This window comes from Carcharodon carcharias, chromosome 6, assembly GCF_017639515.1.
Source record: "Carcharodon carcharias isolate sCarCar2 chromosome 6, sCarCar2.pri, whole genome shotgun sequence".
In the NCBI taxonomy this organism is placed as follows: Eukaryota; Metazoa; Chordata; class Chondrichthyes; order Lamniformes; family Lamnidae; genus Carcharodon; species Carcharodon carcharias.
In genome coordinates this window covers 156003195-156019755 of record NC_054472.1, presented here as the reverse complement: position 1 = coordinate 156019755, position 16561 = coordinate 156003195, and the positions used below count along the sequence as shown (strand labels likewise).

At 43.2% G+C, this 16561-nt stretch overlaps 1 protein-coding gene across 7 annotated transcripts in view; it reads left to right on the top strand.

Moving 5' to 3' along the window:
• Window positions 1–16561, top strand: part of LOC121278994 (zinc finger protein ZFAT-like) — a 200713-nt gene that overhangs the window by 105582 nt on the left and 78570 nt on the right. For all 7 annotated transcript variants that reach the window (XR_005943310.1, XM_041189692.1, XM_041189688.1 and 4 more), the window contains one exon: window positions 14283–14370. Coding sequence is in view for 6 of the 7 variants with exons in the window: in XM_041189692.1 (XP_041045626.1) it covers window positions 14283–14370 (88 nt within the window). In the remaining variant the exon portion in view is untranslated. The remainder of the gene's footprint in view (window positions 1–14282; window positions 14371–16561) is intronic.

Below are 16561 nucleotides of genomic sequence, written 5' to 3'. Positions count from 1 at the left end.
CCATCTGTTTCAGATGAAGTTACGTTGTTTCATTGTTTGCCATTGTGAGATTTGAACTCTTGATCTTGGGGTTCCAAACCCAGTACCATAACCACTTGGCTATTTAGGCCAAGCGTTAATAAGAAGTAGTTGCACAGCCTGGGCACAGGAGTTAATCACCTGTACACACTACTCACTATTGTCAATAAACTCCCAACAAAGCGTCCCTGCCTATGGCTCCTTGTTCTGATGAGCAGTGTTCTTGTCACTCAGATGTGAAACCTTTCTGCACAAGATAAAGGCAGGTGTCTCAGACCAGGACGTCTTCCCTGTGGTCTGTGCAGCCTTCAGACCACAGTGATGGTCCAGCCTGTCACTGGAAACATTACTGATGCCTGCACCTCGGCGGTGCTGGTCATTGCTACCAGAATGACGTGAGCAGGCACCACAGAATTCTCTCATTTTTACTGTGTACTCTCAGCACCTTTAAGGTGAGGCTGGCCCCCGTCACACCAGCATCTGTAACCAGTGAGGCTGTGCACCAGCTCCTGAAGGGCTAAAGGCGGACACAGTGTCAGATGTATCTAAAGTTTCATGTCTGCGTCTCTGAGATGGCCCTGATCATGGAGCGCAAGCGAGCTGCCCTCGGCCAGACAGGAGCCAGACATACTTAGAGGCTATATGAAGATTCATGGAGTGTCCTCCCTGCGTGTTGTCATCATCCTCCCACAATCGAGTGACTCTTAGGGCCTCCACTGCATCTGCATGACAGGAGCATTTTCACAGAGGGTATTGGTGCTGCGATAAGCAAGACTGGAGTCAAACCTTCACAACTGTGATGTGAGGATCTACGGGAACACCTCATTGCATGTCGTCATCATCCTCCACAAATCGGGCAACTATGAGGGCCTACCGAGCACACCTGCCTCGTCTAACCAGTGCGAGATCCTCATCCCCATCATCGTCATCACCGAGGACTCCCTCCCCCTCATCCCCATCGGCGTTCTCCTCATCAGAGGAGACCTCCAGCTCCTCCATGTCCTCGGCCATCTCATTTTTCCATTGGAGTGCCAGGTTGTAAAGAGCGCAACAGACGACAACGATGCATGACACCCTCTGCGGACTATATTGCAGGACCAGAACTGCACCTTTAGTATCACAATGGTCTGCTCCACCAGTCGCGTGCTGCTGCATGAGCCTCATTATAGTGTCACTCTGCTGCAGTCTGAGGCCGCCGAATGGGTATCATCAGCCACGGCGTCTGTTGGTAGCCATTGTCCCCAAGGAGCCAACCCTGCAGCCTCTGTGGACCCTGGAAAACATTAGGGATCTGTGAGCGGTTCAAAATGTAGGTGTCGTGCACACTGCCTGGAAACCATGCTCACACCTGCAGGATGCATTTCTGGTGGTCGCATGCTAGCTGCAATGAGTGGAAGCCCTTGCAGTTGTTGAAGTCCACTGAGTGTAGCGATGGAGACCTGAGCACCACATGAGTGTAGTCAATCGCACCCTGCACCTATGAGTATCCTGAAATCAGGGTGAATCCAATGGCCCTTTCATCCTGGCTGTCCCGGTCCTGGACGAAATGCAAAAGATTGTTGTCATGGAGAAGATGGCATCCGTGACCTCATGGATACATTTGTGGATGGCGGATTGTGAAATCCTACAGAGGTCACCTGTAGATTCCTGAAAGGAGCCACAGGCATAGAAATTGCGCACCGCACCGCGGTCACTTTCACAGCCGCTGGCAGTGGATGTTCTCCATGTCCCCTTGGCGCCAAGTCCTGCAGTAAGTGGCAGATGTGAGCCACAAGGTCCCTGGACATGTGCAGTCGTCGGCGACACTGGTTCTCAGTCATCTGCAGGAATGGCAGGCGGTGTCTATAGACCTGAGTGTTGCTAGGCGCTGACCAGCCACGGCTCGCTGGTCCATACCAGGATGCTGAGATTGGAAGGCACTGTGAGCGCCTCCAGCAGTGATTGCTACATGGCCAACATTAGCGAGGAGATTGTACAATGTGTGCAGTCCAACTGCTCCACGGTCCAATAAAGTGGTGGTGGACTCGAGGCCTGTGCCGGGGAGGTGGGGGTAGTCGCGAGGGTAAGGTATGGAGGCTTGGTGGCCCTTTGGTGCCACCGCATTGCTTGCATGGGAGGGTAGCATAGGAGCCCAACCCCAATCATATCACTGTGGCTGCTCCTGATCTGTCTCAGCTACGGAGGCGTGGTCAGTTTATACAGGTGTCCCTAAAGTATGGCCACTTCCCTTGCTTACCATGACCCGTACCTCGATTGCCTGTGCGCAGGATGCAGCGCCAGGGCAGCACTTGACCCCTCCCCCCAGCCGACAACGGATGCCTCCAAGGCCGGCCAGCACTTGCCCCTGAACACCCCCCTGTCCCTCCTCAGCAGTCGCCTCCGAGGCTGGCCAGCACTTTCCCCCGGACACCCCTGCTCCCTCAGCAGTCACCTCCAGGGCCAGGCATCAGTTGCCCCTGGTGCTCGTGAGGCCTGTAAACAACAGATGAGCTATGGAGAACGCTGCTGCTCAATCATCTCAGTTCCCCCAAAGTGAAGGCCGGCAAGTGTACATCACCTGCATGCTGCTGTGAGCACGCCAGCGTGCTTTCCCACCGATGCAGACGGACGATATGGCAGGGTTCCAAGAGCCTGGTGGGATGGCCTTTGAATTATATACTGATGTATTATAATTAGCTCCCCGCCGACTGATGGTGGGAAATGCAACCCGCCATTGGTGGGCTGAGCAGATGATTGCGACCTGCCTTCACGCTGTTGTGAAGCAAGTTGTGTCATATTTTCCATGCATGCCACCTATCTTGCACACCGCCAGCGGGCTCAGAAAGTTCTGTGCATAATGTGGGAAAATGTGAGGTTTTGCACTTTGGCAGTAAGAATAGAGGAGCTGAATATGAATTAAATGGGGGAAGACTGTAGAAGGCAGCAGCACAGTGGGATTTGGGAGTCCTTGTGCATAAATTCCAAAAAGCTAACATGCATATTCAGCAGGCAATAGGGAAGGCAGATGGAATGCTGGCCTTTATTTCAAAGGGATAAAAATAGGGAAGTCTTGCAAAAACTATATAAGGCACTAGTTAGACCACACCTAGAATACTGTGAACAATTTTGGTCCCCTTATCTAAGGAAAGATATACTGGCATTGGAGGCAGTCCAAAGAAGGTTCACTAGGTTGATCCTGGTTTATGAAGAGATTTTCTTATGATGAGAGGCTAAGTTGGTTGGGCCTGTACTCATTGGAGTTTAGACCAATGAGAGGCAATCTTGAAACATGTAAGACTCTTAGGGGCTTGACAGGGTAGACGCTGAGAGGTTCTTTTCCCTTGAGCGAGAGTCTAGGACCAGAGGACCCCCAAATCCCTGTGTGCTGCTGCTTTCTGCAGCCTTTCTCCACTTAAATCATATTCAGCTCCTCTATTCTTCCTGCCAAAGAGCATAACCTCACATTTTCCCACATTATATTCCATCTGCCAAGTTTTTGCCCACTCACTTAACCTATCTGTAATCTCTTTGCGTTATCCTCACCTATTTTCCCACCTATTTTTGTGCCATCCGCAAACTTGGCGAAATTACATTCACTTCCCTCATCCAAGTCATTAATACATATTGTAAATAATTGTGGCCCCAGCACTGATCCCTGTGGCACTCTACGATTTACAGGTTGCCATCCCGAAAATGGGCTCCTTGTCCCAACTCTCTGTCTTCTATCACTTAGCTAAAACTCTCAATGCTAATATACTACCTCCAACACCATGGGCTCTTATATTATTAAGTAGCCTTATTTGTGGTACCTTATCGAATGCCTTTTGTAAATCCAAATATATTACATCTACTGGATCCCCGTTTTCTATCCAGCATGTTACCTCCTCAAAGAATTCTAATAAACTTGTGCGGCATGATTTCCCCTTCACGAAGACATGCTGACTCTGCTTGATTGGGAAAATCAAATTGGCAGAGGTAGCCACGAGCAAGAAATCATAGAGCATATTCAGGACAATTTCCTAAAACTGTATGTTGTGGATCCAACCAGGGATCAGACTATTTTGGATCTGGAAAGTCTAATGAAGCAGGTTTAATAAATCATCTCAGAGTAAAAGATCACTTAGGAAACAGTGACCATAACATGGTAGAATTTAACATTCAGTTTCAGAGTGAGAAACTTGGGTCAGAAACAACTGTGTTAAACTTAAATAAGGGTAATTACAAAGGAATGAGGGCAGGGTTGGCTGAATTGGACTTGGAAAGGAGTTTAGCAGAAAAGATAGCTGATGAACAATGGTAGACGTTTAAGAAAATAGTTAATGGCTCACAGCAAAAATCTGTCACTGTGAGGAAAAAGGATTCTAAGAAGGGAATAAACCAACCAAGGATAACAAAGGAAGTTGAGGATTTTATCAAGTTGAAAAAAAAACATACAATGTGGCAAAGACTTGTGGTAAGCCAAAGGATTGGGAAAGTTTTAAAAAGCAAGACAAGATGACCAAAAAATAATAGAGGGAGAAAATAAACTTTGAGGGTAAACTAGCAAGTAATATAAAAAAATGATAGTAAGAGTTTCTTTAAATATGTAAACAGGAAGAGAGAGGCCAAAGTGAACATAGGCCCCTCAGAGAACAAGGCTGGGTAAATAATAATGGGGAAACATGCTCTGCTATTACATCCTTTATAATAGACTCCAATATTTTCCCAATGACAGATGTTAAGCTACCTGGCCTATAGTTACCCATTATTTGTCTCCCTCCCTTTTTGAATAAGGGTGTTACATTGGCAGTTTTCCAATCCTATGGGACTTTCCAAGAATCTAATAATTCTTGGTAGATTACTACCAGTGCATCCACTATCTCTATAACTACTTCCTTTAATATCCTAGGATGCAATACATTAAGTCTGGGGGACTTATTGGCCTTTAGCCCCATTAGTTTCCTTAGTACTCTATCTATGATTGTTATTATATTTATTTCCTCCCCCGCTTTTGCCCCTTTATTATTTAGTAATTTTGGAATGCTATTTGTGTCTTTTACCATGAAGACTGATGCAAAGTATTTATTCAACTCCTCTGCCATCTCCTGTTTCCCCATTATTATTTACCCAGCCTTGTTCTCTAAGGGGCCTATGTTCATTTTGGCCTCTCTCTTCCTGTTTACATATTTAAAGAAACTCTTACTATCATTTTTTTATATTACTTGCTAGTTTACACTCAAAGTTTATTTTCTCCCTCTATTATTTTTTGGTCATCTTGTCTTGCTTTTTAAAACTTTCCCAATCCTTTGGCTTACCACAAGTCTTTGCCACATTGTATGTTTTTTTTTTCAACTTGATAATATCCTCAACTTCCTTTGTTATCCATGGTTGGTTTATTCCCTTCTTAGAATCCTTTTTCCTCACAGTGACAGATTTTTGCTGTGAGCCATTAACTATTTTCTTAAACGTCTACCATTGTTCATCAGCTATCTTTTTTGCTAAACTCCTTTCCAAGTCCACTCCAGCCAACTCTGCCCTCATTCCTTTGTAATTACCCTTATTTAAGTTTAACACAGTTGTTTCTGACCCAAGTTTCTCACTCTGAAACTGAATGTTAAATTCTACCATTTTATGGTCACTGTTTCCTAAGGGATCTTTTACTCTGAGATGATTTATTAAACCTGCTTCATTAGACTTTCCAGATCCAAAATAGCCTGATCCCTGGTTGGATCCACAACATACAGTTTTAGGAAATTGTCCTGAATATGCTCTATGATTTCTTGCTCGTGGCTACCTCTGCCAATTTGATTTTCCCAATCAACATGAAGAATAAAGTCATCCATGATCAATGTCCTGCCTTTTTTACATGCTTTCATTATCCCTGATTTTTGTTTTTACTCGTTCATGGGATGTGGGCTTCGCTGGATGGGCCAGTATTTATTGCTCATCCCTAATTGACCTTGAGAATGTGATGGTGAGTTACCTTCTTGAACTGCTGCAGTCCATGTGGTGTAGGTACAATATCACTGTCCTACAGTATAGCTACTATTAGAGGGCCTATAGACTGCTCCCACCAGAGTCATCTTCTCCTTGTTAATTCTTATTCCACATCTACATGGATTCTACATCTTTCGATCCAAGATCATTTCTTGCAATTGTACTTATTCTAACAACTAACAAAGCTACCCTGCCATCCATTCTTTCCTGCCTGTCCTTTCAAAAAGTCATATAGCCTGAATAATTAGTTCCCAACTTTGATCTCCTTGTAACCATATTTCCGTAATGCCTATAGGATCATACCCATTAACCTCTATTTGTGCTGTTAATTCATTTATTTTGTTACGCATACTACATGCATTCAAGTAAAGAGCCATTAATTTTGCCTTTTTACCATTTTTACTCCCTTTGACCCTATTTGCTGCTCTTTATTACGTTTGTACACTCTGTCCCTTCCTGTCACACCCTGGGTATCATTACCTAAATAGCTGCCCAGCAATGCTGCCATATCCTTTTGATTTGTAAGCCTATGTATCTCCTTTCCAGAGCCAGCCCCCCATCTCCCCGCCCCCCCAACTCTATTTAGTTTAAAGCCTTCTCTATAGATTCGATTCGCCAGGACACTGGTCCCAGCACGGTTCAAGTGAAGCCTGTCCCTCGGGAACAGCTCCCTTCTACCCCAGTACTAGTGCCAGTGCCCCATGAACTGAAACCCATTCCTCCCACACCAATCTTTGTTCCACACATTTATCTCCTTGACTTATTTGCCCTATGCCAGTTTGCCCGTGGTATTGGTAGTAATCCTGAGATTATTACCTTGGAGGTTCTGCTTTTTAATTTAGTTCCTAACTGTTCAAATTCTTTCAGCACAACCTCCTTTCTAGTCCTACCAATGTCGTTGGTACAAACATGAACAACGACAACTGGATCCCTCCCCTCCCACACCAAGTTCCTCTCCAGTCCTGAGGTGATGTCCTTAATCCTGGCACCGGACAGGCAACTTAGCCTTCCAGACTATTGCTCACGGCTGCAGAGAACAGTAACTACCCCCCTTAATTATACTGTTCCCTACCACGACTATTTCCTCCCCCCACTTGAATGGCTCCCTGTACCACAGTGCAGTGGTCAGTTCACTCATCCCCCCTGCAGTCCCCACTCTTGTCCACAGAGCTTGCAAGAACCTCATAACTGTTGGGCAATTGCAGGGGCCAAGGCTCCTTGAACGCTACTCCCCTGTGCCCCCATACCTGCCTCACCTGCAGTCACACCCTCATATCCCTGATCACAGACCAAAATTAAATTGCCTCATCTGAGGTGACCGCTTCCTGGAGCAAAGTGTCCAGGTAACTCCCCCCCCCCCCCCCCCCCCCCCGCCCCCGCCAATGTGGCACAATGTCTGCAGCTCAGACTCCAGCTCCTCAACTCAGATCCAAAGTTCCTCAAGCAAACACTTACTATAGATGTGTTGGCTCTGGATCACCTTGGTGTCCAGCAGAACCCACATACTGCAGCAGCAACACATCACCCATCCTGCCATCACTTTCATATTTTATTTAATTGATTAATTAATTACTCTAGTATCCCTGCTCTTTAAACTTGAAGAATCCCCTGACTTTTACACTTTATTATAATTTATTTCTTTACATCCCAGTGTTGATCTTATACTAAACAAGATATGTTTAAAAAGGAGAGTGAAAAAAATACTTGAGACCTAAACAAACTCTGCCCTCTTTTTTAAATGAAATCTCCCCATTCCCCTCATTTTTTTTAAATCAAGTCTCCCTGCTCTTTTTAAATGAAGTCTCCCTGCTCTTTTTAAATGACTTCTCCTCGCTCTCTACGCTTTTTAAAGGATGACATAAGGATAACAGTAAAAAAAATCTTGGTCCAGAAGATTAGGAATTAGAATGAGTGGAGATTAGGAATAAAAAGGATCAGATATAGTTTATAGAAACATAGAAACTAGGAGCAGGAGTAGGCCATTCAGCCCTTCGAGCCTGCTCCGCCATTCATTACGATCATGGCTGATTATCCAACTCAATAGCTTGCTCCCGCTTTCTCCCCATACCCTTTTGATCCCTTCCACCCCAAGAGCTATATCTAACTCCTTCTTGAAAGCATACAATGTTTCAGTCTCAACTACTTTCTGTGCTAACAAATTCCACAGATTCACCACTCTCTGGGTGAAGAAATTTCTCCTCATCTCAGTCCTAAATGGTCTCCCCCATATCCTCAGACTGTGACCCCTGGTTCTCGACTCCCCCACCATCGGGAGCATCCTTCCTGCATCTACGCTGTCTAGTCTTGTTAGAATTTTATAGGTTTCTATGAGATCCTCCCTCATTCTTCTGAATTCCAGCGAATATAATCCTAATCGATTCAATCTCTCCTCATATGTCAGTCCCGCCATCCCAGGAATCAGTCAGATAAACATTCGCTGCACTTCCTCTACAGCAAGTACATCCTTCCTCAGATAAGGAGACCAAAACTACACACAATATTCCAGGTGTGGTCTCACCAAGGCTCTGTATAATTGAAGCGAGGCATCCCTGTTCCTGTACTCGAATCCTCTCGCTATGAAGGCCAACATACCATTTGCCTTCTTTATCGCCTGCTGCACCTGCATGCTTACCTTCAGCGACTGGTGTACAAGGCCACCCAGGTCTCGTTGCACATTCCCCTCTCTCAATTTATAGCCATTCAGATAATAATCTGCCTTCCTGTTTTTGCTACCACATTTATCCACATTATACTGCCTCTGCCATGCATTTGCCCACTCACTCAGCTTATCCAAATCACACTGAAGCATCTCTGCATCCTCCTCACAGCTCACCCTCCCACCCAGCTTTGTGGCATCTGCAAATTTGGAGATATTACATTTAATTCCTTCATCTAAATCATTAATATATATTGTGAATAAATGGGGACCCAGCACCAATCCCTGCGGTACCCCACTAGTCACTGCATGCCATTCGGAAAAGGACCCATTTATTCCTACTCTTTGTTTCCTGTCTGCCAACCAGTTTTCTATCCATCTCAATACACTACCCCCAATCCCATGCACTTTAATTTTACACGCCAGTCTCTTATGTGGGACTTTGTCAAAAGCCTTCTGAAAGTCCAAATAAACCACATCCACTGGCTCCCCCTCATCGACCCTACTAGTTACATCCTGGAAAGATTCCAGTAGATTTGCCAAGCATGATTTCCCTTTCATAAATCCATGCTGACTCTGTCCAGTTCTGCCACTGTATAAGTACAAGAATAAAGAAGTATTACTGAAAACACAGACATGCTGTCAAAGCTTTTCATCTTGCACTCATCAAGACAGACGTAAGAATGCCAAATTTCAAAGTGAGCAACAATTTATACTGTATCCTTTTCTTAAAATCCTAACATTCCATTAGCCTTTTTTAATGTACCTGACTACTATGTTTTAATGATCAATGTACGTGGATCCCTAAATCTTTTTGTCCTGCTCTGTTCCTAGCTTTTTACCATTGAAATAACATTCAGATCTATTCCTTCTCCCAGTAATTTTATACTTCCATCTGCAGTACTTACCACCAATTCTTTATGTCATCAGCAAACTTGGATATGTGGCCTGCTGTGTTTTTCCAGCATTTTGTTTTTTATCTCAGTCTCTTAAGTGGAACATTATCGAATGCCTCCTGGAAGTCCAGATAAACTACGTTCATAGACAATCCCCCGTTGACTACTTTAAATATTTCTTCAAAAAATGCAGTCAGGTTTATTGGACATGACTTGCCCTCTAAAAATCTGTGTTTGCTGTCTTTCATCAGCTCAAATTTCTTTGACCTTAATTAGAGATTCCAATAATCATCTTTCAGATGAGATGTTAAACCAAAGCCGCATTTGCTTCCTTGAGTGGATAAAAGATCCCATGCCACTATTTGAAGAATAGCAGGGTAGTGTCCCGACTAGTGTTTATCCCTCAATCAACAACACAAAAAACAGGTTATCTGGTCATTATAACATTGCTGTTTGTGGGAATTTTCTGAGCAATAATTGGTTGCCCCATTTGCTACATTACAACAGTGAATATACCTCAAAAAGTCCTTCATTTTCTGTAAAGTACGTTGAGATGTCTGGTGGTCATGAAAAGCGCTATATAAATGCAAATCTTTCTTTCTTTTTAACTGTCCTGCAGCTAACGTTAGATTTATATCAGAATAGGAATCCTATGTATCTGAATAAAGAACATCTTCATCAAACACACTTATAACCTGCTTTAACAGGGGCCTTGTTATTACATGTATTCCAAGAGTCTGCCATTCATGTGTGAGTTGCCACCATTGTGGGAATACTGTACTGACAGGGATTGGAGCAGTTCAAGAAGAAGGCCTACCACTACTGTCTCTAAAGAAACTGTGGATAGGCAATAAATGTAAGCTTTGCCAGTAATATCGGTATCCAGCAAATGAATAATAATTTTTAAATCAGGCTAATAGAGCAGCAGAGCGTTACAGTCCTCTTCTGCACCAACACCCAAAGCTGATTTTTGTCTCCCCCTGGGATAAGGGAGGTGTTGTTATTCAAAAGTGTGTTTGCGTGCAATCCCATGCCATGAGATAAATTGAACAAAAGCAATATAAAGAAGCTGGCCGCTGGATTCGGGGCTAGCGTTAGCAAATGATTATGTGTTCCAAATGAAACAATTGAATTAGAGTTTAATCCCTCACCTTGGAAAGTGGGTGAAAGATAAACAGCTGTGAAAAGTGTGTAAGAGATTCGTTTCATTCTGGCAATGAAGTGGAGCATGTCTGTGTCCCTTCTGCTTTCAGAAATTACACATTGCTTTTCCATAACATTGCAAAATCATTTTTGTCCAGAATTCTTTTACATTAGGACATTCAGTGGGAAGATGGACAAGAGTGCAGCAAAGTTGGAGTACTACCTTTGTCCACTGGACAGTTGGCAGGGAATATTACGATTTAGGTTGGACGTCCCAGATACCTTGGTGGCAGCACACTCACCTCTGAGTTAGAACGTCATGGGTTTAAGCCTCCGACCTTCGAGCACTTAAACTAGCTGCCACTTCATTGTCACTGAGGGATTGCAGCACTGCCAGAAATGCTGTTATTTTAGATGTGACATTAAAGCAAGGCCAGATCTATCCTTTTAAGTGGCAGAAAAAGATCTCACATCTTGCAAAAGTGTGGGAGAGTTTACCTGATGTATTGGCAAACATTTTTCTCTCAATCACCAGCACCATAAAATAGACTATCTGTTCAGTTATCGCATTATTTGCAGGGCCTTCCTGTGGTGTGTTTCTTTCATTACAGCTGTGCCTATATTCAAAAGTACTTCACTGTAAAGTGCTTTGGGACGTCTTGACTTCGTGAAAGAAGCTATATGAAAGTCCTTTCTTTTCATACCAAGATTGTTTCAAAAAATGAGCTTCCAGTTGCAGCTGGAACTTTATATACACCCCTAGTGGTCCTCCCTGGTAATTTGGTTCACAACTCTTTCGTTTTGACTGAAAACATTCTACCTAACTCTCCTCCTTACTCCCAATTTCCACGTTTTTAACATGAGCTTCACTGGGGTGCACAATTTGGCTGGATAATTAGTCAATTCCCTTCTTAATCTTCAAAATATTTAAATCATCTCTAAACATAATCCCATGAGGATATGGTGAACCTGTTGCACCAGATAGTAACATTTCTGTTAAAAGCTGCCCTTACCACACCTTTCTCAGCAACTCAGTCGACCCTTTACTAAATAATTTCCAGGATCTTCTTGGAACTCAAATTAATATCCCCCCAGAGAAAAAAAAAATAATTGATGAGGAGAGAACTCGGAAAATGCTATTGTATAATGTCACATCTTTAGCTCGGCCTAGGACTGGAAAATACCAACAGATTGGATTTTACAGCTAGAATGTGTACAGTGATGTCTTTCTGTGAACATACAAAGTTACTGTGAGAAATTTAACAATGGCAGGGTCTCTTTGATCCCAACAGGGCATGTTATAGTGAAATGTGGTGAAATCTTGCCTTTCTGTGCCATGTTCTGCTTTGAGGCTTGGCTCATCAAAGTCGCTAAGGTCCCTTCTGCCTATGGAGAGGCCAAGGCATCCTCTGTTTCTGGAAGCGGTCATTAACACTAAATGAGAATACAACAGAGTAGTTATTCAGAATGAATGAATGCAGTCAGATAAAGAACCTTTTTCATCTGATGCTGTCCAATAATATTTCAAACATTTTATATGTCTGTTAATAGTTGGGAACGAACATGGACTTATTTTGTTTAAATGACATCATCAGTTGCAGTACAAGGTTTAAGTGGTGAATATATAATCTGACATTAAATTACAGCCTTATACTCACTGTTTTCCAACTAATAATTTTTTAGTCAATGATTCAATACATAATCATTCAGTTAGCTGGGCCCAATTAGATGCTGATAGAGATATATATAAAATGTCAGAGGCAACTTAGCGATTTGTAGTTTCTGGTTTGTATGGAGTATGGTAGCATTGTGATTATGTTACTGGACTAGTAATCCAGAGGCGTTGGCTAACGATCCCAGGTTATGAGTCCAATCTCACCTTGGCAGCTGAGGAATTTAGATTTGGTCAATTAAATCTCGAATTAAAAGATAAGCTTATATCAGCAATGGCTGTCATGAAACTACTGAATTGTCGTAAAACCCCATCTGCTTCATTAACATCCTTTAGCGGAAGAAATCTGATCTTACTTGGTCGGACTCTAGCCCCACAGCAATGTGGTTGACTCTTAACTGCCTTCTAAAATGGCTGGCAGTTATATTGGGATGTGCAATAAATGTTCACCTTACCAGGAACATTCATACCCCATGAATGAATAAAAGAACAACTTGTGCTGGAAGGTAGACTTGATTTGTAATGTTGCTATTCATCCTCCACATCCCATATTTTACATGATGGCCTGGATTTTCACTCCCAAGTCAAGTAGTAGGAGTTGGGAAATTTCCCGACTCACCTCACCCGCCTTGGGAAAACGTGCCCCAAATGGTGATAGCATTGTTCCAGGGGTGTGGGTATAGGATGGAGTCATCCACAGACGGAAATTGGAGGTGGCCGCAGGGGCTGCCGAGTGCTCAAGCGGGCTGTTTAAAAGGCCTGTTTTGGCTCTCTGGGACTTCTTCCTAGTTGTTTTCTTAAACATTAGGCCCGCTAGCCCTCAACGTCCCCTACCCTCTCCCATACTCACTCATGCTAACCGAAGCCCTCCCACCCACCGCCATGGCCCCTTGTAGTCCCCATGTTAGCTTAGTGCCAACTCATGACCCCTTCCACCCTTTGCCCTTACGCAGTCCATGCCAAATCACTCAGCATTCAACATGAGCAGAACTCAGAAGACGTGCTGAAATGAAATGAAATAGTTCTAAATATTGATTATAGACTTCACTGTATAAAAAAAATTACTCTTATTCATGAACACCCATTCAAAACATTTTAAATCATCTCAGGTACTTCATCCGTTTTGAAAACAAGCAGAGTTGTATTCATAATCCCACCTCAAAGACAGCAAGTCCTTTAATAACCTGTTTGAGCTGTCAATCAAACTGTGAATTTACAACCCCCTCCCCTCTGTGATAATTGTATGTTGTGGAAAGCAACCAGCTATCAATAATGCTGTAATCATAACTCCAAGACTGCGGGACAAGTCTCTTGCTGCAATGAAAATGGGTCCAGTTGAAATCAGCACTGAATTCAAATGGCCTAGCTAAATTTGAGTTTCCCACAAGTGGGAGTCATATCCCTCCCACCCACCCATTCCCCCTGGCAAAAATGGTGTCTAACGGATATGGGGTGGGGCTTCCGGATCCAGGACCCGTCCACCATTTTGGATGCACCACGGCGTTTCCACACCTCCGCAAAAATCAAGGTCGATGGTTTTATTATTTATTCTCAAGATGTGGGCATTGCTAGCAAGGCTGTCTGGCATTTGTTGGTAATCCCTAGTTTCCCTTAAGAAGGTGATGGTGGACCTTCTCCTTGAACTGTTGCAGTTTTTTTTTCGAAGGTGCTCACACAATGCTGTTAGGAAGTTCCAGAATTGTGACCTTGTGATGAAGAAGCAACAGTGATATATTTCCAAGTTAGGATGGTTTATGGTTTTCCATACTGATGGCATGAGAGATATCAGAGTCATGTAGTTGACAAAGATGAAACGGATCAACAGGACACAAAATATAGGCACAATTCTTTATACAGATGGTTATATGTATATATGTACATGCAAAATAAAATTCTTGTGCTGAGAATTTCTGATTCTTTATTTCACAATGTTTCCATTCAGGATAAGAAGACTTATACTTGCCCTGTCTGTGAAAAATCTTTTTCTGATGATCGTCTGATCAAGTCTCACATCACAACATATCATCCAGGTAAGTTATCAGACCTGCACCACCAATAAGTCTTGTTACTTAAGTGATGATTAAAGGTAGTCCCTGAACTGAAATGGGTTACACTGTTTTGTCTGATATTTCGCACTTTTAAGTTCAGGTTAATAACTCGAGAAAAGTCTTGTATTTTGATTTAAATATGTATAAGTCCAAGACTGAAAGCTGAGTAACAGTTGCTAAGTTCAGAGATCCATTGTTCATCAGTAACTGTCAGGTTCTTCATGGAACACTATCATAGTTCATTAATGTCATTGGTAAAGCCCATAAACCATAATTGTTATTTAAAGAGGAAATATCCTTGCTTTGTCATGAGTTAACTAATTATCTTATCTAATGCAACAGTTAAGATGCTGGATTTATCTTCAGTATTCATAAGCTAAAGAAGGAAAATAATTCAAGCTTACTATACCTGATTGCCATATGATAACATCTGCTGGTATGTGTGGGTATTGTGAGGAAAAACCAGGTTTGTCTGTAAAGTCAAATAATTGGGTTCCCTCACGAAGGATGGCCACTTGAGGTGGCAGCGGATTGCTAGCACCTTCAAACTGTACCGCTACATGGGGCATATTCTTCAAGAGATTGTGGGGGTACAAATGTTCCAGTGACTCAAGGACCTGGACAATAGCCAGCCAAAGAAAATTACACTAACTATGTTAATTAATCGAAGTTACTTCTAATGAGTTAACATTGCATACAGTGCTACAACAGAGTACACAAGCAAAAAGACAGTTTCAAACAATACAGATGACATTTAACCAAGGAATCTGTGTCATGGGAGCAGAGTTATCAGTGCTCATGTGACCCTTGATTATTTTTCTATTGGGATATCCTCTTGGTGGAGTTTGTTTTTGGCTGCCTTCAATTTCAGTGCCTGATCTGTTACAATATCCTATTTTAATATGTTTCTTGCTATGTGGGATTTGAGTAAAAGTTTGTGAAAGCCCCATTTGTTTGATTGGATCTGATCCATTGGTTGTGAAATTGCTTAGCTCTGTCTATCACTTGGTGCTTATGCTCTTTGGCACACAAGTAGGAGTCCTGTGTTATAGTTTCACCAGGTTGACATTTCAGTTTTAGATATGTCTGGTGCTGCACCTGGCATGCCCTCCTGCACTCTTCATTGAACCAGGGTTGACCCCCTGGTTTGGGGGTAATGGTAGACTGAGGTATATGCTGGGCTTACAGATTGTGGTTGAGTACAATTCTGTTGTTGCTGATGACCCACATCACCTCATGGTTGCCCAGCCCTGAGTTGTAGATCTGTTCGAAAGCTATCCCATTTAGCACGGTGGTAGTATCACACAACACAATGGAGGATATCCTCAATGTGAGGACGTTACCTTGCCTCCACATGGACTGTGGTGGTCCTATCGATTAATGTCATGGACAAATGCATCTGCGACAAGCAGGTTGGTAAAGGTGAGAGCAAATATATTTTTCCCTCTTGCTGGTTCCCTCACTACCTTCTGCAGACCCGGTCTAGCAGCTAATGAATCAGTACTCCGCCATGTTGAGCAAGGTGCAGAACGTACACTGGGTGGGAGACTTCAGGGTGGTGGGAGCTGGTAGTATGTAGTAATCAGCAGGAGGTTTCATTGCCTGTGTTTGACCTGATGTCATGAGACTTCATGTGGTCCAGAGTCGATGTGGAGGACTCCCAGGCCAACTCCCTCCGGACTGTTCCACCACCTCTCCTGGGCCTGTCCTTAGGTGGGATGGTGATGGTGGTGTCTGGGACATTGTCTGGAAGGTATGATTTCATGAGTATGACTGTGTCAGGCTGTTGCTTAATTATTCTGTGAGACAGCTCTCCCAATTTTGGCACTAGCCCCCAGATGTTATTAAGGAGCTCTTTGCAGGGTCGACATGGCTTAGTTTGTCATTGTCATTTCAGCTGCTGAGGTTGGTGCCGGGTGGTCCGTTCAGTTCCATTCCTTTCAGACTTTATTTTAGTGGTTTAATTCAATTGAGTGGCTTGCTAGGCCATTTCAGTGGGCTTTAAGAGTCAACCACATTGCTGTGTATCTGGAGTCATATGTAGGTCGGACCAAGTAAGGATGGCAGATTTCCTTTCTTGAAGGACATTAATGGACCAGATGGATTTTTATGATAATTGGCAATAGTTTCATGGTCATCATCAGACTTATAATTCCAGATATTTATTGAATTC